Raw genomic sequence first — 25,578 nt, 5'->3', positions numbered from 1 at the left:
TGATTCACTGTGTGGCATTGGACAACATGCCTAATGCCAGTAGTGCGCTGTGTGTATCTTTCACTGAGCATTTACCACAAAATTGCCTCTTCTCTCTCATTTACCAGATGAGTTTACAGGCTTGAGTTTAAACGTTTACATTGAACTGTCCCAAACAAAAGAAAGAAATACTTTAAGATTAGGCATCTTAGAAAAGATTTTTGTTTCCTCCTTCAACTGTTTGATCCAATTATCGTTAGTTATAGCTCAAGATTGACGAGGGAGCAGCAGTTACCACAGAAGAAGAAAAGGTAATATCCTTAGTGTATGTAATACATGTCTGAATGCCTGTTATTATGTTAAGTAAACCCATTAAATTAACCATAATTTGTTCTGAGGAATGGTAACTCAGAATTAGGAAATGCAGAACCGTGAAAAATTACAGTTTGATTTAGCATCTTCTTATGTGTTGGGAAATGAGAAAGTAAAAGGATAGGGTTGTATATGTGCAGGAAATGTATCCATGTGCAAGATCACACAGTATCACAGTATCACAGTATGCTGGAGATTGGAAGGGACCTCAAAAGATCATCTAGTCCAATCCCCCTGCCAGAGCAGGAACACCTAGATAACGTTACACAGGAATGTGTCCAGGCGGGCTGTGAATGTCTCCAGGGAAGGAGACTCCACAACCTCCCTGGGCAGCCTGTTCCAGTGTTCCGTCACCCTCACTGAGAAGAAGTTCCTTCTCAAGTTTAAGTGGAACCTCTTGTGTTCCAGTTTGCACCCATTACCCCTTGTCCTATCATTGTTTGCCACTGAGTAGAGCCTGGCTCCATCCTCGTGACACTCCCCCTTTATATATTTATAGACACTTACAAGGTCACCCCTCAGTCTCCTCTTCTCTAAACTATAAAGACCCAGCTCCCTCAGTCTTTCCTCATAAGGGAGATGCTCCACTCCCTTAATCATCTTGGTTGCCCTGCGCTGGACTCTCTCCAGCAGCTCCCTGTCCTTCTTGAACTGAGGGGCCCAGAACTGGACACAATATTCCAGATGGGGTCTCACCAGGGCAGAGTAGAGGGGAAGGAGGACCTCTCTCGACTGAGAGAGTAGGAAGTACTTCTTTTCCAGTGTGCTACATGGGTTCAAAAAGAATGGTCCCATAAATGAATGGTATAAGAAATGTCTGTATTTGCTGCCTTGATGTTTCTTTATCCAGTGGTCTTTGGCTGTCACTGTAAAGCTGCCCTCTGAGTATTTCAGTGAGATTCGGAGAACACAGGAAGTCCTGAATAACATTCTTTTTTACCCCCCTTGAAAGATAATATTCCTTTGTGTGCCTCTTCATTTTGTTCAGGTCAAGCCATTTTATGTTACAAGAATTTCTGCAATGTAATTCATCTGAAAGAAAACCAAGGAACATGCTTTGCCTCTCTGAATGCCTTTCCTACAATCTATCCTCCGAGAGGCAAAGGGTATTTTGTTCCTTTCTGCATTATAATGAGAGGAGGAAATATGGCTCTAAATATAGAGAGCATATGAATGCATACGTAACTGAGTATTGTTGCACCTGTCAAACAAATATACACCGAGTATACACATTTATTGTTCTCATATTGTCATGTCTCTGCAAACTAGATAAGTAATCTGAGCATGAATTACTGGATATGGAACAGCCATAACTAATAGGTATTTTCTTTTATATAACATTTTAAGCATAATTCCTTAGAGAAGCAAACTGGAGAAACAGTCTTTAGACAGCTGCTGGCCAATACTTAAACACACACACATTAGTTTCACTGACCTGCAGAATGGACTGGGTACAGTAGGAATCATATAACAAATCCCTCCATTTAGACAAAAAGCTCCATAACTGGTGCCACAGAGTTCTTCATGATCTTAAAAATAAAACCAAAACAGACACAGAGAAAATTGGAGACTGTATTTTTATCAGTGAAAGGAGATGTTAATCGGCCTTTTAGGGAGGGAGGGTGGCTTCCTTAAAAAGATACAAGAAACCCCCACAAAAACACCACCTCCCCCAGAAAAACCAAACAACCCCTCCCACATGAACAAAACCACCCTATGAGCAAGTAATGTATCAGTCTTGCCTTCCAGGACAGCTACATTTAACACTCCCTATCTTGCAGAATTGTTTCGTGTAATGACATGCAAAAAAAAACCCATAAATTTATCACTATATCAGACATGAAGCACCTAAATTTTATTAATACCTGCAAAATTTCTCTTGCAATGAGAGGGAATTTTGGGTTCTCCATTACTTTTGGCTTTCATGACCACAAACTGTATTGATTACAGTGATTCACATCATGACCCGTAGGAAGTCAGGTTTGTTCCGTTCCAGTGGCACAAACTATCTTTAGCTTAACTAGCTTCTGGGAGAGAATCAGTCAGTACACATAAGCCCAGAAGTGTCTCAGGTGTGGACCAGGGCACTCTGAGCCTGCTTCAGGCTGTGTTAAGAGCTGAATCATAGCACAGTAGGACACCAGCAGGTTTTCCCACCCCAGTTTGTCACCATCAGTGGAGGAGCTAGCCTATGAAGTGTCACTTACGTAGAAAACTGCCTGTTACAGTGTCATTTCCACAGATCTCACAAAGGCTTTTTCCTACCTCAGTAAACTTATTGTATGAATTGTTGGTGTGTTAAACACAATTGGGCATTCTAATAACACCCCAAATACAGGATACTGCTGTTGGCACTTGTAGCAGGAGTTGCCCATTTTGTGCTTAAAAGTAATACCTGACTGTAAATTTGGATTAATTTATGATATTTTTGATGCATCAGTAACTCACTTTTTATATATGCATATATATTTTTACATATTTCTTCAATCTTAGGAAACCACAATACCTCAATCAAAACAAAAGCAGAGCAGTCTTCTGACATCACAAGTATGAGAATCATGTGCTACCTCACACTTCAGGTGTTGGTTTTGCTATTCTTTCTCCCAGAAGTTCTGAAAATAAGAATTCTGCTGTCTCACGATTTATGTATAGAGGGCACGTTCTGTACAAGATACAGGGTTGTTTAAGAGGAAAAAAGATTTTAATTTTCTTATTTTTCCTTTTGGAAAAAAGAGTTAGGGTTCATTCCCCTGTATTCCTGAAGAAAAAAAGTGAGGAGTGTGGCCATAAAGCATTCTACCCCTGAGGGAGCTTCTACAGCTTTGTAGAAACTGGCTTTCCTAAGAGTGGCAGAAAAGCTGAGCTACTTCTAACCCTGTGCAACAAGACCATCACGCATCCTGCTGTCCTCTAGACCATCTCTAGTAATTCCATTCTCCTGGCTTTTCATACATCCTTCCATTTGTATGAGGGCATATCTGACATAGAAGGGTGAGTTACATTACATCGTTTTATCCTTAACCCTTACATTATTTTAAGATGAAGGCAGTTACACAACAGAGCTCAATGGGAATTCAGTTTCATGGTCACGTCATCAAAGTGCTAGCACCCAAATGGTAGCTGGACCTTTTTGCATGTGTGTAGATAAATTAATGAGTTGAAGGAGAGGGGAGGTAAGGCTGAAAAGACCAGGCTGGATGGGGCTTTGAGCAACTTAATCTAGCAGAAGGTGTCCCTGTCCATGGCAGGGGGTTGAAACTGGATGAGCTTTAAGGTCCCTTCCAACACGGATTCTATGAATCATGCTTGAATTCCTGTTCATGTTCGACCTTGTTACATTGGCTCAGGATGCGGCACAACAGAAATGTCTGTTCTGCTCTATCCTGTTAGAAGGTAAATGGAAATTAATCTTAACTCTGATGCTTTCTGTGCTTGTCTACTGGCAATTAATTTACTGCAAGGTCACTATCAAAAGACTTTTTATCTTATTTTTGCATGCATAACAGTATAACTACAATAGGAATAAAAAGGTAACAGAAAAAAGCAAGAAGGATTTTAAACAAGAACTGTGTTTTATTTTAGTCTATTAAAACCTAACAGTGGAACTTCTGTGACAGTGTAATGCAACTGAAGGCTACATCCTTCCTTAAATGAAGGAACTTTGACCTCCTCTAAACTCTTTTAAGCATCTGAGGGAGTTAAGTGTTGTTGAAGTTCTACCAGGTGGAAAAGTGAGTTGATGGAAGGTATGCAACACAGAAAGATCCTTTTAGACAGCTCGTGGAAAGCCTTCAGAGAAATTCTCATGAGAATTAATGAGAACTTGTTAACCTCCTTAAAATCCTGCCTTAGTTCTATTTCTCCATCTTTATGCAGAAATAGGCCTGTCTCATTCTGGCATAGTGGTGTAGTACTGAAGAAAACTAAATGCCTCAAGTCATTCAGGTCCCAGAACATTTGGGAGAATGATTCTCTCACTGTTCTGCTGTGAGCTGTGTATTAAGGACCAGCCCTGCAGCCCAACCAGACGTTTCTGTTCTGGCAGAATACCTCAGGCACTCTGCCTTAGGCCTATTAGAGAAAAGTGAGAGGAGTGGAGAGAGAGAACAAAAAGTGCCTAGGAAGCCTTCAAAACCCTTCTGATTGTAATTGCAGACAATTTCTCTACAGGCTATTTCTTTCTAGAGCTAGACTTCTTTCCAGTGCTAAGGGAAAAATTGTAACCCTAATTTTACCAGTAATGAGATATTTGAAGAACTGTCTGTGCAGATCAGGTGCCCCATTTTCCATCCAGTTGTGCTTTTCATTAGTTCTATTTTTTATATTAATACTTTGTTACTACTTATTGAAAATGCCAGTATAAAGTAGATGAGAGAAATCTGAAAGAGAATAAAAGAAAACTGGGGACACTCCAACAATATAAGAAAATATTAATTACTGGTAGTAGTGGGTTTTGATACAATAAAAAATATAAATTATTGTATCCATACCCATTTGACTGAAATGTGGTAGTCTGGATCAGATTTGAAAGCTACAGCTCTATTTATAGACAAGAAAGCATGAAAGCAACAGTTTTCCCTTTGAATTTACAGTCAGTGATGCAGAAGAGTACACTGGAGAATCAGAAGGGTTCAGTACAAGCCAAAACCCAGTGACATGAATGTCAGTGAATGTGTTAAGATTCTTTATTAGGTAAGACAATACATTATATTAATCTAAAAATGCAAATTGTATGCTTTGAAGGTGAACTGTGTACTACATTCAGGCTACCTAATCAAGATAGAAACGTTTTAATAAGTCAAGTGATGATGGGCAATTACACAAAAAACTAAAAAAGATATAGCTTTTCAATTAATACAACTGTAGAAACGTTATCAACTCTATATATTCTATGTAGTGCGTATGTATGTATTTTTATATGTCCTCTTATGTGAGAGAGAAAATAATGAGAAGCAGGGCACCAAAGTTACTTTGCAAAAAGGTAGGGGTTTGGTGGCAGGAGAAGTGAAGAAGAATGAAACAAGATTGTTCTTTCTAACACTAGACTGTGAATACTTAAAACTGGCAGAGGTAACAGCAGCCTTTAAATACACTGAGTCTCCATTATTCTTTTGAACACTGCTCTAGAGCCTGTCTCTAAGCTATCTTGTCTGTTTGCGTTTAAACTTTTGTAACCCGACTGTCCTATCTATTAAAAAGAAAGACAAATAAAGGCTCGACACCACCTTAACCCCCAAAGAACCAAGCCAGCCTTGGTAATGCACGTGTTGACCCAGCTGTCTTGCCTAGTCCAGAGGCTAAAATACTACAGACTGTCTAATCCTGAAGTCTGCTGCTTTCCAAAAGGGAAGGGGGAGGAGTGGGAAATGTTGACAGAAGATAAAGGGGCTGGCGAATGCTTCCTCACTTATAAGCAACTTTGGACTGTATGCTCATCAATCATGAATAGTAGCATTGATCAAAGCAAACACCTTGCAGAATTTGTACCACTGACTGGTGAACTCTGGTTTGCTGACTAGTAAGTGATGACAGCCCTACACAGCAGTTGTGACAATCCCAATGGCAGCTGTCAAAATCACTGCAGTTTTAAAGAGTTCTAATTATATCTGGGTGCACATCCAAGTGAAGGCTTGCAGGAAATTACCTGTTCGCATATTATTCCGACAACACTTTTGGTTCTTGGTCAGAGGCTATTCTTCTAAACCGGCACCTAAAGACAAACATGTACATTTAGCACATCATTTTTAACCCAGGTGACTTTTCTTTGAAGAAATAGCCATTGGAATGCAGTGTTTCTGCTGAGACATTTGTTGTACTTTGACAGTAATACACTGTTATACGTAAGTTCCATTAATTCACAGTTAATGGAATTTAGCAGAACTCAGCAAGGCCAAGACTTGTACCATTGTTTTAAAAGTATGGAATAGAAACTCGCTGCCTGGGCAGAAAGCAGTCTTCACTTGACACTGTGAACAAGAAACTTATACTATAGACATCCCAACTCTATAACCACCTAACATTGCTATATTCTGATTTCTTCAAAAGTATGGTCAAGGTTTAGCGTACCAACTAGGTTACTGAACAAACCTAATGTGATAGATCTTATTTTTTTAATGTTTGCTCTTTTTTGTCTTAATTATACTTTAAGGTGTACGTAGGGTAAATGTTTAAGCAAATTGTCCTATATTGGAAGAAAGATTTTTTTTTTCCATTAAACGATCAAATAAATCATCAACTATATGAGAAATAATTCTCTGTACTTTAGCTTTCAGTAATAGAAAGGCAACTTTCTGAGGAGGCCCACTGCAAAAGGTATGATGCAGTTGTACTTACTGTATAAGCAGACAGTTCTGTTTTTCATGGGACCTCACATAGCTTTTCTAGCTCTTCAAGTGTCCTGTCCATACAAGAAAGTCTGAAATGGCAGTTCCCTGTGACACGGGGCTGTAACAGCAGGATCCCCACCCAGAGGCTGTCCTCTTGGGCTGTCTCACAGATACGCAACTTTGCTTGCTCTGTGTACACAACCAAGTACGGTTAACATAGCATGTGGCACAAAGAAACACCAATGTGATTCACTTCAGAACTCAAACCCTGTTTTTCAAAGGAATCTCATCCTGGAAGTGGTTATTTTTAGCAGCCAAGAGCTGAATTTTCTCTGTGTGCTGTTAAAAAGTCTCCAAGTTTACATATAGTGCAATGTGGGTGAGGTTACAACAGAGACAAACACACATGCAGAGGCCAAATCCAGCATAGGGTAACACCCTGTTATGCTCACAAATCACTTGCAAATTTTTCTAAGGTTACCAGTGCTACAATTTATTGCTGAATTCAAAGCATTCACACACTGTAGTATGTAAAAGTTGCATCATAAAAGTATGCAGCAGTCAAAAATCTAATGTAAATTTTTAGTTATTGAAGCTAGCAGTCCTTTTTAGTTTCCTTTCCCTTTTGTCGGAATGTTCCACAAAACTGTGTAATATCCAGTAGCTCTCGTAACAGAAAATACAAATAGTAAGTATAACCTGTATTTCAGACTAGCTCTTTTACTGGATTTAGTTAGGACATGGGTCCTTGAACAGACAAAGTAACTTGATTTTGCTACTGCAAAAAGGAGTTCTCCCTTCTCTTTTCCTTATTGTCGGTATGCATCTCCACCATCTCCTTGGTGCTGCTACTGGTGTAAGTTGAACTTTTTCAGGAGATGATTGAATCCAACTATCCGGCAGAAAATTCCTTAGAGAAAGCTGACAGTTTTCTTCTGCATCGGTGTGTTACGTGGATGTGCTGTATGCACCTCATCAGCTGTTTGGACTAGGACTAATTGTTACGTGTACTACAAATTGCTTATAAGCTGAACTAAACAAGACAGTTTGAAGCAGGCTATGAGACTTCTAACTGCTAATTTTCAAACATTCTTGTTCGTTTCCTCCTTTTATTCAGGGAAATGGGGGGTGGTGACGGAAGGGGGTGAAAATACTTCCTAAGCAATCCAAGAGGATGTGTGTGCATATGTAAAATTCTGCTCTTTAAGTTCTGACAACCTGGGTCTGAAGATCACTTTGAGAAGAGGTGTTGCTGACAGCATAGATAGTTGTGGCTTTGGGTTTTTTTTTTTTCAGACTGAAAACTAGATCATTAGGGAGTCATGTATTTGTAAGTAAAGGTTTTCCTCTGAGATGTTTGCACTCTGAGCAGAAGTTCAAGTATGTATCAGTGTCCTAAAAAGAATAAATTGGACTCTTTATATCATTAGAGAAGCAAGATGATAGATTGTAAAGAATATTAAATGCTATAGCAGAAATTGTTGCTAAACATGATTCTAACTTGCTTACATCTATCTCTGAGCTGAACTGGTACTAGAAACACAAGGGATCATTTGCGCAGCTCCCTAACACTTTATGAACTCCATGTCTCATAGAATATTCTGTCCCCTATGCTTGCAGAAACTAACAGTCCAATTCTATGAATGCCCTTCATTGTTTAACTTGGATGAAACTTGGGAGTTTGTGAAAGTTTACATTAGTATTTTAATCTGAAAGTCATAATATAGCCTATTTTGTTCTGTGCTGGCTTGTTGAAAAAAATCAGGTCAGTTCTACCCTTCTCCCCATATCATTGTCATCTAAATTGATCTCAGTAATAACACTGTTTGAAGGATTACAGTTTACACACTGAACTGTCACCTGGGTGTACTGATCCATATTAATATTATTATTCCAGCCTCTTCAATCACGTGAAAGTCCTAGGCATCTTTATTTTCATATTCAAGGGCTCCAGTTCAGGAAAGGATTTACATCTCATGGTTAGAATTGCCATATCCTAAATTACTAAATTAAAGCATGTTCACGTACTTTGTTGAATGAAGCATAAACTCTGTGTGTATACGTGTGTCACACTGAATGCTACAAATACTGGCTTACTATTCTGCAGCAGAGAACCCACAGGTAAGTGAGCCACACAAGGAAAATCCACACATCCTCGTGTTTTGTGAGCACTAAAACACTATGGGAAAGAATACACTGGGGGGGGGGGGGGCAGAGAGCTGCTATTGGATTTCTGAGCAAATTGAGCACTTAGACACAAAACTGAAATGGGTTCATCTTTTCAGCAGAAATATGTGCTAAAATCTGGCCATACTGGAGGCTGGCTGGAAACAAATCTTCTGAAGTCATTAGATTTGTCTTTAAATGAACCTGTGTTCTTTACTCCCAAAATACTGAAAACAGAATCCTTATTCCTACTTATTTTCCTGTGGTTTTGATGCCTGACTATTCTAAGCATCTATGAGATGCAGTATCCCCAAAAGATAACTGGAAGTCTTCATGAGCACGTGCAGATAAAAAGAAAGCACTGAGTAATGATTTGGGGTTTGGTTTATGGTTCTTTGCTATTCAAACCTCCTTAAAATTAATCTCTGTATAAATTCTCCCCCAAATTAAAGATCATTTCAGTCACATGGCTATTTCAAATATACATTGTTTGTTCATTTAGATTAGGTTGCACCTTACAGCTGTCTGCAAGGATGGGATTTTACTGCATTATACGGTCTTCTGTTAAAATCCAAAAGAGCTAAAATCTCATTCTCCCCCAATAGTGAGCTCAAATATTTATGTCATGAAAACGATGAAGAGGAAACCTTCATTGGTTTTGCACTATCTGCTTAGTAGATGAATTAAATACAAATTTCCTTCTAAGACGTGTCCTTGATACCTACTAAGCAGTTAGTGGTCTATACCTCCTGTTTCTTCCCAGAGTGAGGAACTGTCCTGCAGTCTTCTTACAAGGAGTCTGTTTATTTTCTTATCTAGACGATAACTTCTAATACCCTTATCCTTACCTCACAACTCATTTTAGCACAGAAAATTATCAGACGGCAGAAAAAAATCCGTCAAACACCCTGAAACAAATGGAGATCTCAGTAAGGAAGAATTCGAGATGAGACACTACACCAAAGTTGTACAAGGACAGCATGCTGCTCGAATTTACACACTGGAAGTGTCTGTCAAGACGAGATGGCCAGAATGTGAACTCTGATAAAAGACAGCAGTGGAAGCAGATGCCAAGCCAGAAGTCTCAGCGTGTTTGTGACTCAGGTAAAGTTTTAGAATACAGTTGTTCAAAATTCTTTCCATTGCAGTTTTCTGAAATGACAACAAATAACTGAGACCTCTTGTCTTAGGCATGCCTACACCAGAAATGTAGGTTTGCATTTTGATTTGATCCACTGACACATATCTAGGAGTAATTATGTACTATAACAGCTTGCAAAAGCGTTGTCACAATGTTGAAATCACAGTTTGTGATATTACAGTAAATTTAAGCGAAACCTTTCCATTCCAGATTTTGTAAGTAGTTGTAACCAACTGTAAATTCCCACCTGAAACTCCCATTGTCATGTATGAGATTTTCATACAGAAGCTGGCAAAGCTACATTTCAGTTGAGGCTTCTGTCCAGTGTATCTACTACATCACAGAATCATAGAATAGTTAGGGTTGGAAAGGACCTTAAGATCATCTAGTTCCAGCCCCCCTGCCATGGGCAGGGACACCTCACACTAAACCATGTCACCCAAGGCTCTGTTGAACCTGGCCAATTTTGAGCTAGAGATTCTAGTCTCGAGCTTGTGCATGCTTACATGGGGGAACTGGTAAATTTTAGAAGATATTTGTGTTAAGAAAATTGCTATCAAGCTTGAAAAGAAACCCAAACCACCCACAGCACTATTCTTTCATTGGTATGCTTACTGATTTCTTCTGTGGCACTTTTGGTTCCAAGTTTCATCCCTAAACTATCAAGTGATGTAATACAACTTGAAAGTTCTCACTGTGGGTTCTCACTGTATCTGCCACTGAGCTCTCAGTAATTTTTGCTCACAGCTCAGTAGCAGATACAGTGCTCGTCAACGTCAGCTCTCAAATGTCAGTAATTTCAGAGCTAAAAAATCAGAACTCAAAAATCTCTCTTACAAACTGGCAGACAGGGGGACAGTATAGCACAAGCACTAATAAAATAGACCGGTAGTCTTAAATAATTTTGAGATACTAAAGATATATATATATATCATTAGAGTTTACATATTTGCTTTTATATGGTAAAGCAAATGTCACCAGTCATCATAATGCTGACTTGGATTTTGTAACACTGAGCTTCCAGCAGGCTATCCAGTGATAACCGATTGCTGCCAGTGCCAGCTGTTCCACAGCAGCTCAGCATATGGGAGGGAGCTGATAAAACTGGAATTGCAATCTCTAGGGTTTATTTTGTCCCTTCAGGGCACGTTCTTAAACCTGGGGGTTTGGGGGGGTTGGATTTGGTTTCCTTTCTTTTTTCTCCTTTTTTTTTTTTTTTGCATTTTATTTCGCACTGAGTTACCTTGTTCTGCTAACCCCCGTCTCACCGCAGCAGCCGGGTGCCCCGCGCTGTGCTGGTGTTACCCGACTCAGGCGCGCAGAGGGCAAGCTGCGGGGCTCACCGTGCTCTCTATAATGTGCGTACCGCGATCCTGCCTCTGCTCTCCGCGCTCGCTTATGTAACCCCGGGCTCCACACAAACCAGACACAGCCCCGCTGTAACGATCCCGTTGTGTCCGAGCCCCGCGGGCACAACCGGGGCTCACCGGGGCCATGTCCCGACGGGCCGGCGGCTATCGCGACACGGCTGCTCTAGGCTAGAGGAGGGGAGAACCAGGGGAGGGGGCGTGGCCATGTGTGAGGCCCCGCCCCTCTCCATCCCTAGCCCCGTAGTACTACAGCACCCGCCGTCCGCCTCTGCGATTGGCTCGGCCAAGCGCACGTGACGCGGGGAGAGCGCTCCCCCCTCCCGCCGCGCTCCCCGACCCGAACAGCCGGGCCGCTGTTTCCTAGGCGACCCGCGAGGAAGGGAGGGCGCGCGCGGGCAATTCCCCCTTTCCTTCCACCCCCCCCTCCCCACCTTGTCCCCCTCCCCTCACAAACCCTCCCCACTTATCTCCCCCCTCCGCGCCGGAGAGGAGAACGGAGCGGAGCTGTGAGGTACCGGAGGGAGCGGGCAGCAGGTATGGACCGTGCGCGGCCCCGGGGACACCACCCCCCCCCCCCCCCCGGCCCCTCGCCGAGATCCTTCCTCGGTACCCCGGGGGTTGGCAGCCCCTCCATGAAGGGGAAAGTTTGTCGGTGGGCGCCGTTTGTCGTTAAGCTCCCCGCCGTGGGGCCGGGGTGAGGGGGGGGGGGGTCTTAGGGCGCCCGGCCGCGGGCCGGCCCGCGGCCGGGCGCCCTAAGACCCCCCCCCCCCTCACCGCGGTCCGGCCTGCAGCGGCCCCGGAGCAGCCTCCCGCCGGGGCAGGTCTCGCCTGTGGTGCGCTGCTACCCCCTGAGGTGAAGCAGGGGGAAGTGAGGGGGGGGGTTCACCCCACAAACCGGTTATCCCCTCCCCAGCACCCCATATCCGTCAGTTTCTGGCTTGCGGGTCCCCGCGGACAAACCAACCCGGTAATGCCTCAGCGTAAAAGTGGCGTTTGTTCTCTTATCTCTGCGTGAAAACCCGCCTAACGTGCGTTACCTCTGCGATACGGCCCCTGGAGCAGCGTATTCACCGAGTGCTATAAGCGTATGAGATGCTGCGGCTCTTTTTGGAAACCCTCTGTCTAGAGCAGCATCAGTGCTTGGGAGAAGAAGAAAAGGAGCAGTAGTTTCTTGGTTGAAGTTGAAATCCATTTAGACTGCTCTTAACTGGGGTTTACCTTCCATAAAGATGTAATAAACTTAATAGGCCTTTTTTTCATCTATAGAGGTAAAAATCTGTAGACTGTGAGGGTTGATGTGCTGTGACAGAGTGGCATGTCACGGTAACTTTACTGAAGGAAATCGAAACCACTCATGTTCATGTACTAAGTTTGCTAACATGCTCGAGTTAGGAAAAGGATCTGCTAAATGCGTCTCCAGCAGGATTTCTGGGTGCTTGCATGTGGGTTTGAGAGCAGACTGACCTAGAAGCTCTATATTAAATAGACCATGCACCTGACACCATTGCAACAGCTGCAGGAGATGATTGTTTATATAAAAGGAGTGAAACGAGTAATGATGTTAGGTATTTACAGCTGTGAATGTGAGTAGCAGAGAAGGCTCATTTGTGCGCAGGGCACCTGGCATGTTAGAGGCACACAGTCAGAAACTGCTCTTTTCTGATGGAGTTGTCAGAAATCCTAGGCTTTTCCTAAGACTTCTTACTGGAATTTGCACAAAGAAAGAAGGGTAAGCAACCTGTCTGTTTTTAATGTGCTGTAAAACATTGTTACCGCATTGTGGATTGAGTTGTATGGATACTGAACGGTTTTCTGGTAGCTCCGTGAAGATGCTGCAAGTTCCTGCAGGACACTTGTAAAAGGGTTATTAATAGCAGGATCATATTACTGGAGGATTATTAATTTGACCATACAATAGTAGCATGCAAGTGGTTTGCAAAAAGATATTGTGGTTAACATTCTGCAACAATTATCTTGTATGGGAAAAGCTGTCACTTGATCTCGTAAACAGTATCTGTATTGTGAGGCAGTTTACTCTGTGCAGAGAAGGGAAGGAACACTTCTTATTTACAGAGGATGCAGAGTAAGAAGCAAGTGTGTACTGCTTCAAACGTGTTATGGTTCCTAAACACTGTGGAGAGTATGCTTACACCCAGCTAAAGTGACTGTGAGTAGAGCCTGCTCTCCTGAAACAGTTCATACACATACTCATTCCTGGATGTTTCTGAATGGAGTTTTTGCAGCTCTGTCCTGATGCAATCCCTTGGATTGCAAAATTGACTTGCCTCTGTTTAGTGCAAGGTGAAGGGTGAAAAGAGGTGCAAGCTCTAACAAAAGGTTAGATGTGGTTAGCTAGAGACAGTGATGGGCAAAGAGAACATGTAGTGAGAGTACACATCAGCTATTCTAGCTTCAGAACTGGAGCAGTAGGTGAGGTGAAGCCCTTAATGCCAACCAGTTTATGAAAAGGTCAGTAAGAAAATTAAGATGTGAGCTGTGTATGCTTGCAGTGCCAGTACTGGGGCAAGCCTGCTACTCAGCTGAAGTATTTTCAGATTGTGACTGACAGCATAAATGCAGAACATAATGCGCAGTGTAGCTGTTTTCCCTGTCACAGTGTCTGTTCCCAAAGCTTAGTTAGGTGTATCCGAGATTACAGTTCTGAAGGTGCCCTGTAAAAGATACGTACTGCTCCTTGTACTTTCCTTCTCCTGGCCTTGGGTACTGTTGTGCTTTTAGTCCAGTTGGGATCAGTGGTGACTCCCTGAAACCTGGCTACCTGGCAGTTTGCTCTTTTGTTTCTGATGGTCTGTACGCTGCAGTTTCTGACTCTGCAGTAATGTTGCATCACAGATTACTTTTAGCATGGAGGGACAGAACTAGCAAAACCTCAAGCATCGTCAAGAGTATGGTTTCAGTGTAACATGGGATTACATCCAAGTTAGGAGGAGAATCTGCATGGCCTCATGAGGTCCTGATAGGACTGAAATTCACCTGTAATATATTACTGATATTCATTTAAATTAGTTGCATTACCTGGCAATAGAACAATTAACTGCATTGTCTTACATTAGTATAAGACTGTCTGCATACTCTCAGTGCAATAAATATGGGGTTTTGTCAATATCGTGGTGCTCAACTCATCTGCTTCCTGGACAATGGATTACTTAACAGATACAAATCCTGTATCATTGCGAACACTGCAGAGCAATATTGACATGGGGGAGAGCCGGAGTCCTTTCTGCCTGGTGTTATCATCAAAAGTGTCAACTAAGTGCTATTTGCAGAATCTTCATTGCTAGTTAGTACATGAGGGGAAGACGGTGATTTGATTTCTCCTTTTCCTCTCCTTGCTATTTCTAGCCTGATACTGTGAGGTACTGGAACCCGTTTGCCATGCTCTAAGCCTGAAATCTGTGGTGTTGGAAAACGGGGAGTTTGGGATTTTTTGACTTGGGGAAAAAAAAAAAATTATCCAAACTGTCAATATTTTCAGGAGTATTTTTGTAGTGTAGGTGGACATGAACATGCTGAGTGAAATTCCATCTTCAAGAGAAAAGTAAGAAAAAAAAAAAGAGAAGTTGGTTTGTTATCACTGTGGGGTAGAACTTGGCCCTTGTGCTTTCTTTGGCTCTAAAGGCTCCTACCCAAGCTTTTTGAATCTGTTTTCCACCAAATTTGTGGATGATGTACTGGGGGCAGAGGCTGGGGGAAAGGTGGTGGAAGGTTTAGTCCAGTCTCTCTGTCATGTTTCAGTCCATCTATTTGTTTGGCTTAGGATTTGACAAGAGTGATGTATTAGGGTTTAATTCTTAATTTAGTTATAAGATCACAGTGAGCTCTGTTACATCCACATAATCCTGTTGGAATCGCTGGTTTTGCATGAGTATAATGAAAGAGAGCCTTTTGTAAACTCGAGTAGCAATGGAGGTTTTTTACTGGTACTTTTGTCATTAAGCATTATTAAAGGCAATATTGGCTTTTTTCTTGCTTTAATCAGTATTTTCATCATAAAGAGTTTCTCCCTCTGTCTCACTTTCATTTTACTTTGTCTAGGGTTCAGTGTTGCTTTGATTTCAGTTGTAAGTTTTTTGTTTTTTTTTTTTTGGTGGCAATTACTGTACTTTTCCTTGCATCACGTGGAGCGCCATGTGCATCTATTGCATTAGACACAAATGAAACCATGCTTAAAAATATATGTTCAACTACTTTGATTGCAAAGTCAGACCTGTAAGGTGCAAATTATCTGATTTAGGGTCACGCAGATAGAGTTCTGTGTTGTGAGCCACCTTGTCCACTGAATGAGCTGAGGATTTGCAGAGAAAATAGTATGTGATCTTAACAGTTAAAAAGAGGATTAATGCAAATGGAGCTTAAGTCATATGCTGTTTTAAATATGTTGTTTCCTAATTTTCAAGAGCTTAACTTTCAACCCAAATAACCTTGCAAATTAGTTTTTAACATGGAACCTCTCAGTCTTGTGATTTTTTAATAACTTTTTTTTTGTTTTGTTTTTATTTATTTTGGTAAAATGATATGATAAGAAGGCGTTGACCTTAACAAATCATTAAGTGGGATCTGAGCCTTCAGTAGTAATTTTCAATTCAGGTAATTGCCTTACTTGGTAAGGTTGTTTTATGGTGAATGAGGAAGGACCTTAAGTGTCTGTGTTTTGTCTGAAGTCTGACCCATTTGATCCTCCTTTCTGCTGCCTGCCCGGCCACTCTGCTGTTCTGTTTCAGCAACCTGGAAGTGGTCCCTAGCACACTGCGTGCCACTGTGCTGTCAGAAATGCAGTCTGCCCAGCTGCTGTCGACATGGAGCTCACCTCTCTTACACTGTTGGGCTTTGTTTTGAGAGGCCACCAAATACTGAATTTAAAAATCCAAGCAGGCATAAGAAAGCAGTTCAGTTTAACTTGAATGGATTGCCATGAGACAAAGAGCATCTCTGCTCTTCAGGGAACTTCAAAGGCTGCCTGCAAATGAGGCAAGTGCCAGAGCTTCTCAAAAAAGTTGCAGAAGTCTTTGTAGTGGAAAGTGTTACCTGTCTGATATTTAAGGGTGCCTGAAAAATCATACATAGAAATAGGAAGATACAAATTTTATTGAAGTTGGTGAGGCTTTTGCAATTATTTTATTATTTTGCCTTAAGTACTTTTGTTCAAATCTATCAAATAATTCATTATGGAATTATAGACTACCAGGCAATTTAGGCAGTGGTACAGATTTAAAGAAAGCTGTTCTTTAAGTGAGTTAGATAATAACTAAAGTTAACAAACATCCAGGATGCAAACATGATGCATGTGGTGTGTCTCAGCTAGCAAGCAGTCCGTAATTTTTCCCTGTATGTAATAGCTGCCTGGATTTTCCAACCCCAATCTAGTAAATAATTACATCCTTATCTGGAGTGATAAAATTAGACAGCTTTGAAAACAACTTTTTAACAGTAAGGTGAGATGTGGGTCAAGGCTTATATATTAATTTGCGCAAGTGTCTCAGAAAGCAACCTCAAAGGCTTTTCTTGCACATATTTACTGCTTTTCTTCTTCTGTTACCAGCTGCTGCCTCCAGCTGAAAGCTTCATTTTGGGTTCTGTACTTTGTGGGGTTGGGGTGGTTGTTGTTGTTTTTTTTTTTCTTGTGTTTTGTGTTAAGAAGAGATTTCTGAGGAGGCAGCAGTAATGTAGTTAAATAGATATGTTTAACTTTGAAAGGTGTTATTTTTAGGACCAGCTCAAAAGGGCAGGTACTCCTTGGAGGCATTGTAATATGGTCAGGTTGTCTGCTCCAACTGAAAGAGCAATGCAAGGCTTGGGTAGCATGAAAGTTTACTTAAAAGTTTTTGACACGTGTTGTCTTTGGGCAAAAAGGAATTCAGAGGAGGCAGAAGAGTGGGCACAGCTCCTGAACATCTATGTTCTCGGTGCTGTGCTGAAGAAAGGGTCAGCTTCCAGAGAGGCTGAAGGAAGGGTCAGCTTCCAGAGAGGCTGACCCTGGGGAAGCATGTCTTTGTTCCCTTAACTTTGTTATGGCCATAGTGATGCTGGTTCTTTTCCCTGTGCTTGTACAGTGGCTTTTCTTAGGAATGCAGCACTGTTGGATCCTGCACAGATACGTACCTGCCTAGCAAGATTTATTCTGGAGACCATTGCTGTTGCTTCCATGTAATTCAGGTCTTAAAGTTTAAAAAACAGAGAAGTTTGTGTATGCTTCTGGTAGGAAAGGGTGGTGCATGAATTCATGGGCATACTGCAGAGATATTTGTCTCCTCACTCTCCTTCCTTTTTTTCTGACTCCTGTTTGCTCACTTTTCCACCTTTCAGCTGAGGGGACCATATGGTAGTGTGCTGTCCATCTGGTTGCCACTTACTGTGAAATCATTATGCAGACAAATTTGGCCCCATCTTGAATTACTTGTGTAGGTAAAATTGCTAATAGAATGACAGCTGAAGTGTTTGTTCTGAACTGCACATGGGAACTAAGCACAGAGGATGAATAGAAAGATTGCTTTCCGAATGTTTTCAGTCTTCTCCTACAGTCAAAACCTACTTGTGCTATGCTAGTATTTAAAGCCAAAAAGACTGGGACCCCCAGTCTGTTCAACTATGGATAAAAGGCAGGACTGTCCCAGAGGAGTTGCAATCTAAATACATTTTAATGAGAACATTGTGAATGGTGATAGATGTTTAAGAAAACATTAGATATAAAGGCAATGCCATAAAAATTTCTGCTGATGTTTTTGCATCCTAGCAGAAGCTTGTAACATAGATACTAAATTCATTGGTCAGCAGTAGTTTATTTATTTGAGTGATTAAGTGACCCTTTAAAGAATCTTTGTTAATTCAAGTCTTTGAGGTTTAGCTATATCCAGATCCTTCTGTTACCTATGTTTCAAGGATCAACAGTGGCAGAGGAGTCTTACTGCCTTTGCCAGCATGAGCAAGTGTACTTTTTTTGTTGTCACTAGATTTCACATTGCTAACAATGAAATCAGAAGAGCCTCATTTTTCCATAATATTCTGAGATCTTGCCTGAAGATGAGTACCTCCAAAAGTAATTTTTAAATTTCATTTGTCTGATACATTTGCCAGGTAACTTTCATATGCTCTCTGCTTTGCCAGTCAATAGCTTGCTTTTCATGTTTTTCACATGGAAAAAACTGTGTTTTTTTTTTGAACTGGAGGAGCTGGTTATAAAAACAGAAAATGGGAGAGTCAGAAGCAAGTAATTTACACAAAACAATCTTGTTTAGATCAGGGATCCTCACTTTAGGTGGTTACCTGCGTATTTGTTATGTAGGGCAGTGCTGTGGTGACCCCACTGTGATATGCAAGTGCTTGTGGACTAGTAAGAATAGTTTTGTGCTTGGGGAGGAGGGTGGCTAGAGTTTGTTCACTGCATTCCCTAAAGATTTTGTTTTGTTTTGAACAGAAGTGCAGCCAGACTTTTAACAAAGCACTGGGACTTTATGCCTGTTTTCCTGCAGGAGTCAATTTAAAAGTCTAGATAGCTTTCCAGAAAGCTTTTGTCCTGTAGTGAAACAGGCAATGGGAAACAAGTTCATTGTAAGTTTTCAAAGAGAACCTGAGTTTGAGGCTTTGAATGAACTGGTTTTGAATCTAAGCATTAAAATGTAAATCCAACCCTCAGTACACAGCTGCGAAACTAGGCCGATAGTGGGAATACTGAGCAGTTTTTGGGAGAAGGAGATATTTAATGGCTTCTGTTACAGTGTCATGACAGCTGTGGTCTATCTATTGGTGATCTATAGCTGAATCTGTAGTAGTAGTAGTAGTATGACTGAGGAGAGGCAGCTCTGCTGTCTGAAGCTGAATTATAGGGTATGTTAAATCACTGCTGAGCTGCACCTTGCAGTACTTTTTTGGAAGACTCGTGTTCTGTGGATTTTTTCCAAATCAAAAGGAGAAGAAAAAAGGCAAAGAAAACCACGAGGGTTTGTATTTAGCCCCCAGATCTGAATTAAACTTCAGAGACTTGTTAGCGTGTAGTGCTTGTTTGTTTTTTTTAAATGCACGGTATTGTATGATGTGTATGTCTTCTGAAATATGTTATTTAAATATTCAGGAGCTTGTTGAAGGATAAATCTGTGATGGATGCAACTGTGGCATGCTCAGGTTCATGGTTCTATTCACCCAAGTTAGCTCCCCGTTGTTGTTTTCTAATGTGTAGATGTGGCAGAATTCCTGTATTAACCTGCTGCTTGTGAGACAGAAATAGCTGGTAAGGTAGGCTCTCTATGATCTTTATACCTGGTGGTAGATGGATCAGGTCACCAAAGTGAAAAGGTGGCTAGACTTAGTTAAAGATACTGAAGATCTTTAGTTTAAATGTACTCACCATATCCTTGCATCTATTATTCTGCTGTAGAAAACAAAAGTGGTGTGCAGGTAAAATAACATGGTTCTACCTAAGCAAGAGATTATAACAGTTATCCTGAAGTGCTGCCTTTAGCCTGGTACCCAGGTTCTATATCGTGCTAGAAAGTAGAGTTTTGATGTGTAAATGAAGGTGTTCTTTGAAATACTGGGAAGGGCTGATGTGTCAGGCAAAGGATTCCCTCAGCAGCTGGAGGAATAGGAGCCAAGAGACTTACACAACCCTTTGGATGTTGAGCTGCCAGTCCAGTTGTAAGGGTGTTTTTTGGTTTGGTTTGTGGCGTATTGTTTGTTTGTTTTTTCTTAATAACATTCTCTTCTGATTTCAGATGCTTGTCAGTAACTCTCTTGTATTCTGAAATTTGGGAGCTATGGACAGAAACTTGATCATTTTTCCTTTAGTGGCTGGATGTTGCACCCAGTCTGAATGCACTGTTGTGGTCTGAAGGTTAGGTAGGCTAGTTGCTTTTGAAGAACTTCTTTCAGTCTAAGATGATTTCCCTTTTTTGAGGGGAGGAGAAAGGACTATAGTCAAAGTAGCTGGTAGCCTGCCAAGGCCTGAATACAAAAAACACTGGGTACAGTGAACTAGCAAGCAAAGATTAATGAGTTATTTGTTTGACACATTTGGAAATGTGGCTAGTTCTCGGCGTCCCGAGGTGACTGACATCAGCTTGTGTCTGATTGATATTTGAAGTTAATGGGTTAAATGAAGTAAGTGTGTCCTCTAGTGAGAAATGATCCTCATCCTCATCTAAAACCACTATTAACTACTGCTTTCATATACTGCCTTGGTGGAGAGATTTCATAGCCTGGGTGAACTCTCTTCTGCTTCCCACCTTAACAAATAAGGATTAAGGTACATAGGACAAATTGACTGGGAAATAAAGGCTTGCACAGTTGGCTCTGTTAAGAGAGAGAGGACTTTGTGCCCTAGTGCCTGCATATTTCACAGGCTTTAAAATCACTTTAAACCATGTTCACTTTTTGTTGTTGGCTGTGTAGGACAAGAGCTTGCTCTCCAGGTAATGTCTAAAGTCATGAAATACTTATCTTGATTATGATGCTATCTTAAAGCAATGCAGCGTGTTTTATCATATGATGAAGATAAGTGAAAAGGAAGGCCAGAGTTCAAAATATTACATTATAAAATGGAGAATTTGTTATTGCAGGCAAAACAGGTAGTGGTGGTGGTACTTTCCTTCTCTAGAAGGGCATCTGACTAGTTTAGTTTAAATGATTTAACGAAGCACTTCAGTCTGCAACAGACTTTTCCTGTTAGTTTCAATGGGTATATAAAGCATACTGCAGGGGCAGCATATTTGGCAGCTGAGGAACATAATGTATCTGAAACCTTTAATTATATGCTGTAGGCATCTCTGTCTAGGTCAGAAGACATCATATTATCAAATAACATATTATAGGCCTTCAGAACTTTCATAGTAGCTTGATTATTCATTGAATAATTGGTCTTTGTGAAGGAGATAATGGCACTGTTTGCATTCAGAGTCTAGGTTTAAAGTATATAACAGAATATTTGTATCTTAAATCATCTGTTATCCAGTTGATGTAAGAAATATATAGAACAGAGTTCAGTAACAGCTTTTACAACAGCAAAGACTGCCTATTCTACTGCATGCATCGCACTTCTACTTGATGTATGCTACCAGCAGTTATGAAGGTGTCTAAAAGATTTTTTTGGTTTATTGAATTTAATTTTGTATGGGTGTTTATCTGCAGCAACACTTGGGACCATACACACTGGTTAAGCATAGACTGTATTAAACCTCAAAACAAACAGAAAATGCCCTGAAGGATGAAACAGTTTAGAAGGTTCCCAAACTGTTAAAGGGCAGAGCGGCAGGGCAGTAAACAGTAAAGTAGAATAAGTGTATGATTAAGGCATGAAAATAGGAGTTACAGGAGAAATGGTATGTCTTTCTCTGTTGCACGCTGTACTCTACTTAGCTGTAGAAGAGAAGATATTTCTACCTTATGAATAATTACTTAGGCTTTTTATGCTTTAGGATCCTAAGGTGGAATAGGAAATTATTGACTGCAGTGTCAATAGCTCATAATTTTTGCAAGTATGTCAAAGTATGATCTAAGGTAAGTTTGCAGGTCCCTCTGGGCACTTGCTTATGTAAGCTCAAGCTTGGAGGGAACTATCAGCTTGGTAAAATCCCCAGTTGCTTCAGTATTCTCTTTTAGATGGGCTGGGGAGCAGGTAATGATGAACAGACCTTTTTCCTCTAGATTCATCTTGCTTGAGACAAGCATCTTATTTTCTTTTTCCCAAGCCGGAGGTTAAAAGAAAAGCAATAAGGTGATAAAATTATTGCCTTAAAGGACAACAAAAGAGATAAAACCCACTCCAAGTAATGGTTTTGTAAAAAGTGCAGCATACTCAGTTAATCAAAACACATGTTCTGTATCTGTGACTGTTCAGCCTGCAGAAGATCAGTTTGCCTTGCAGTAGAGAAGTTGTATTTTCAGTATGAGCTGCATAACCATTTGAGCTGTGATCAGCACTCTTTGCCTTCCCTAAGGAAATGGCAGTGATTGTAGCATTTATCACACATAAAGGAATCTGTCTTGCTGTATATAGCCACCAAAAGACAGGTGGGAAATAGGGATGAAGAAGGTAGTGTCCATGATCTCATTAGCCTCTCAGACTGATGGTGAACTAAGGAAATGGCTTTCTCACTTCTTACCTGAACCCAGATTTATTCACAGGAGTTGTTATGAGTTGAGCTGATTTGGTGGCTTGTCTGTAAAGGAATTTGCTAGCAGAATATTGTCTGAACTGCTGGTGCAGTGGTCTGTGCATTAAGCTGTTGCCCCTTGCTGAGAAGACGTGAACCTCTGGGTGAAAATACGTTCTTGCTCGCTCCAGAAATTGAGTACATAGATAGAATGCTGTGGCTTACATTAAAAATAGTTACTTGAAAATGAAGGGAAATGATGGGCAAGAGTTTGAATTGTTGGTGTTCAAGGAAAAAAAAAAAACAAATGCATACCAGCATTTTAATAAGAGGTGGAAGATTATTTAGGATTATTTAGGTTTGAAAAAATCCCAGAGTATAATGCATGTTATGTTACCGTCAAGAAGCCTTGTGACTGGAGCAGAGACCTGAAACCAAGGGCAAAAGTTCTCCTGTTTAGGGAAGGAGAGATGGAGCAGACTGAAGTGGTAGAGCGCTTTTCCAAGGAAAAACCCTGAACATTTGAACTTTGCTTTTATCATCTGCTCTGTAACATGTAGTGAAGATGCTGGATCAGTGGTTCTTCTGACTTTGCAAAATGAAGGCTGCTTTTTGGGAAGTGCAGCAAAGCAGCCTTAGAGGCTGCTCTGGGGATGCTTACAGATTTGCACTCCTATGAGAAGTATGTGCCTTTGCAGGGGATGGAGAAAGAAAGGACTTGCCAAGCCAAGAAAAATAAATGCATAAAGGTGCGGTACGTTACTTGTTTTTCAATTCTCTGCTATAGGCAATGAAGCTACATAGTACTCAATTTCTAATGACTTTCCTCATATCAGGCTAAGCATTCTCTGCCTTCCTCCCTGAACTATAGGGACTCTTGTGATTTGCACAGGGAGAGGCATGTATAGCAACAGCTACTGTACCTACATGCTGGACACAGCTGCTCCCATTCTTGCCTGTCATGGTGTTTGGTGGCAGTGGCATTCAAGTTCCTAATTGAACATGCAAATGACAAGGTGGATGAAGATATGGGTACATCCATAGCTAGACTATATGTATTCCCTGTACAAGGTGTATGACAGTGTGATATCCAAGCTTAGATTTTTGTCAGTTTTGAGATGGTTTTGTATTTGTTTTAGTGCATGGATAAACGCATGTTTAAACTAGTTCTCTCATCTTGTCCCCAAGGTATAGTTTTGCATTTTTAATCATTTGTAACTGATGTGTTGGAGGAAATGTTTCAGGCATGAGTATTTAATAAATTAAGATCTAGTATCTTGTTCACTGTTGCAATTTGTTTGCCTAGAAAATCCTACCAGGTTTTTCCTTAACTAAGCAAGTAAGATCTTTTGCCCAGTTTTGTACGAATTTTGACACCATATCCACTAAAAGAGTGCATAGGTCAGGTTAGGAAAAGCACGTTTGCCTTATGGAATTCTTGTCACTCTCTAGAGTGTGTGTATGTACATGTGGATCCTGTAATTTTCGTGCCTTCAGAGCTCTCATTCTGGTCATCCTGCTGCAGAGGCTCAAGTTTGATTTGTACTTTACACCAAGTTGTCTCTGGGACAACCTCTCATCCTGTTGATTTGCAGTAATGTTTTTATGCTATCTGTAGCAAAAGGAGAAAATGAGAAGTATTTTAAGAGTTGTAGATGTACTTTTAATCTTTTGGACACAAACTGGTACAGTAAAGGGGAGAAGTCAGCATAATGTGACTAACCATCACTAAGCTGTCGATGGAGCACAGTTTAAGAACATCTGGACTGTAAAAGGCACCTCTTGAACTTCCATTGATTGGTTCCTTGGGCTGTCAGCCATGAAGTATATTTTTAGATACTTGCAGCAAATCTTATTGCATGTGAAAGAATGCCAAATCCATAGTTTGTCAGCTGCCGTTTTTCAGTAAGTAGGGAAAAAGGATTTTGGTTTGAGATCCTTTGCTGCTGCATTGCAGGCTGCAGATTGTACAGCTATACCTGGGTTAGCTTTAAACTAGGCAGCCTGGCAACTAGAACCAAAGTCCAGCTGCAGCAGTGCTAGCTCAGCAGGAGCTACTATAATTCTGCTTGGCCTGGACACAGGAAAGCAATCTTTTCTTTCAGTAAGCCATTCCCTCCACAAGCAGAGAGGGAAAAAATCTGTGTGTGTGTGTGTGTGTGTTTGCTTATTATGGCTCATGTTTTACCATGTGTCTTTTTTTCCCCCTTCCTTTCTTTAACAAGAACAAAGGGAGGCATAGTAATTAAATGGAAAATGAGTGTGTTGACTTCTTCCATGGGTGAAATTTTACGCATGCCACAATTACATCTCACACTTTAGCAGTGGCATTCCTTGGGACCTTTGAAACGGGGCATGCTCTTGCCAAAAGGAATTAGTTCTGCCCTATAAATGTGTGCTGTGGCTGCCCTCTGCAGCAGTACAGGAGTTAGTGGTAAAATGCTTTACAAGTACACAGCTGCTTGAACTGATCTAAACTCATTGCCTGGCTTAGTCCCATCGTAGTCAGAAGTTTCTGCTCCTGGATGAGGGTGTGCTGTTTGGCCTGCCTGTACTTGGCAGACTATTTTTCTAGCCTTCGGATGCTGCCTGACACTTCTTCTCTGAGTATTCTCTGAAGCAATTTGCACTTGTTTTGGACACCAGTCTGCTTTGTGCTTAGTAGAAGGGTGTTCTGTATTACCAGCTGTTAAAAAAGGGTATTGTACATCTAAAAAAATTACTTGTTAATGGGGTTGGGTTTTTCTTCTAAAACTTGTTCATCTTCGATTCAAGACTGAAGTTTTTCTTAGGCCATCCATGTTTCTCAGGCTGTCTATCCTTTAGCTTTTCCTAGAGGATCTTGTATTCAGTATCACAGTAAGTACAACAGGTCTGTTAAACCAACCTGTATTTATAAACTTTATATATGTATTTATAGAATCATAGAATGGTTTGGGTTGGAAAGGACCTTAAGATCATATAGTTCCAACCCCCCTGCCATGGGCAGGGACACCTCACACTAAACCGTGTCACCCAAGGCTCTGTCCAACCTGGCCTTGAACACCACCAAGGATGGAGCATTCACAGCTTCCTTGGGCAACCCATTCCAGTGCATCACCACCCTAAAAGGAAAGAACTTC

General features: G+C 41.0%; 2 protein-coding genes across 6 annotated transcripts in view; one reads left to right on the top strand and one right to left on the bottom strand.

Moving 5' to 3' along the window:
• The window catches only part of NRG4 (neuregulin 4), a 49,375-nt gene that overhangs the window by 12,387 nt on the left and 11,410 nt on the right, over positions 1–25,578 (bottom strand). Inside the window, exons 2-4 of one of the 5 annotated variants that reach the window (XM_062612259.1) lie at positions 6,685–6,748; positions 5,996–6,061; positions 1,787–1,880 (exon numbers count right to left, since the gene is read on the bottom strand). In XM_062612259.1, the coding sequence (XP_062468243.1) occupies positions 1,787–1,880; positions 5,996–6,005 (104 nt within the window). In that variant the 5' untranslated portion in view covers positions 6,006–6,061; positions 6,685–6,748. Of the gene's footprint in view, positions 1–1,786; positions 1,881–5,995; positions 6,062–6,684; positions 6,749–11,227; positions 11,531–25,578 lie in introns of those variants that run through there. The other 4 variants (XM_062612256.1, XM_062612257.1, XM_062612258.1 and 1 more) reach the window with 4 other exon arrangements.
• TMEM266 (transmembrane protein 266) overlaps positions 11,844–25,578 on the top strand; it is an 86,854-nt gene continuing 73,119 nt past the window's right edge. Inside the window, exon 1 of the mRNA XM_062612244.1 lies at positions 11,844–11,888. The gene's annotated coding sequence lies outside the window, so the exon portion shown is untranslated. The remainder of the gene's footprint in view (positions 11,889–25,578) is intronic.

This window comes from Pezoporus occidentalis, unplaced genomic scaffold, assembly GCF_034315485.1.
Source record: "Pezoporus occidentalis ecotype Australia unplaced genomic scaffold, CSIRO_AGI_Poc_V1 ctg159, whole genome shotgun sequence".
Lineage (NCBI taxonomy): Eukaryota > Metazoa > Chordata > Aves > Psittaciformes > Psittacidae > Pezoporus > Pezoporus occidentalis.
This window is presented reverse-complemented; position numbering and strand designations above follow the sequence as displayed.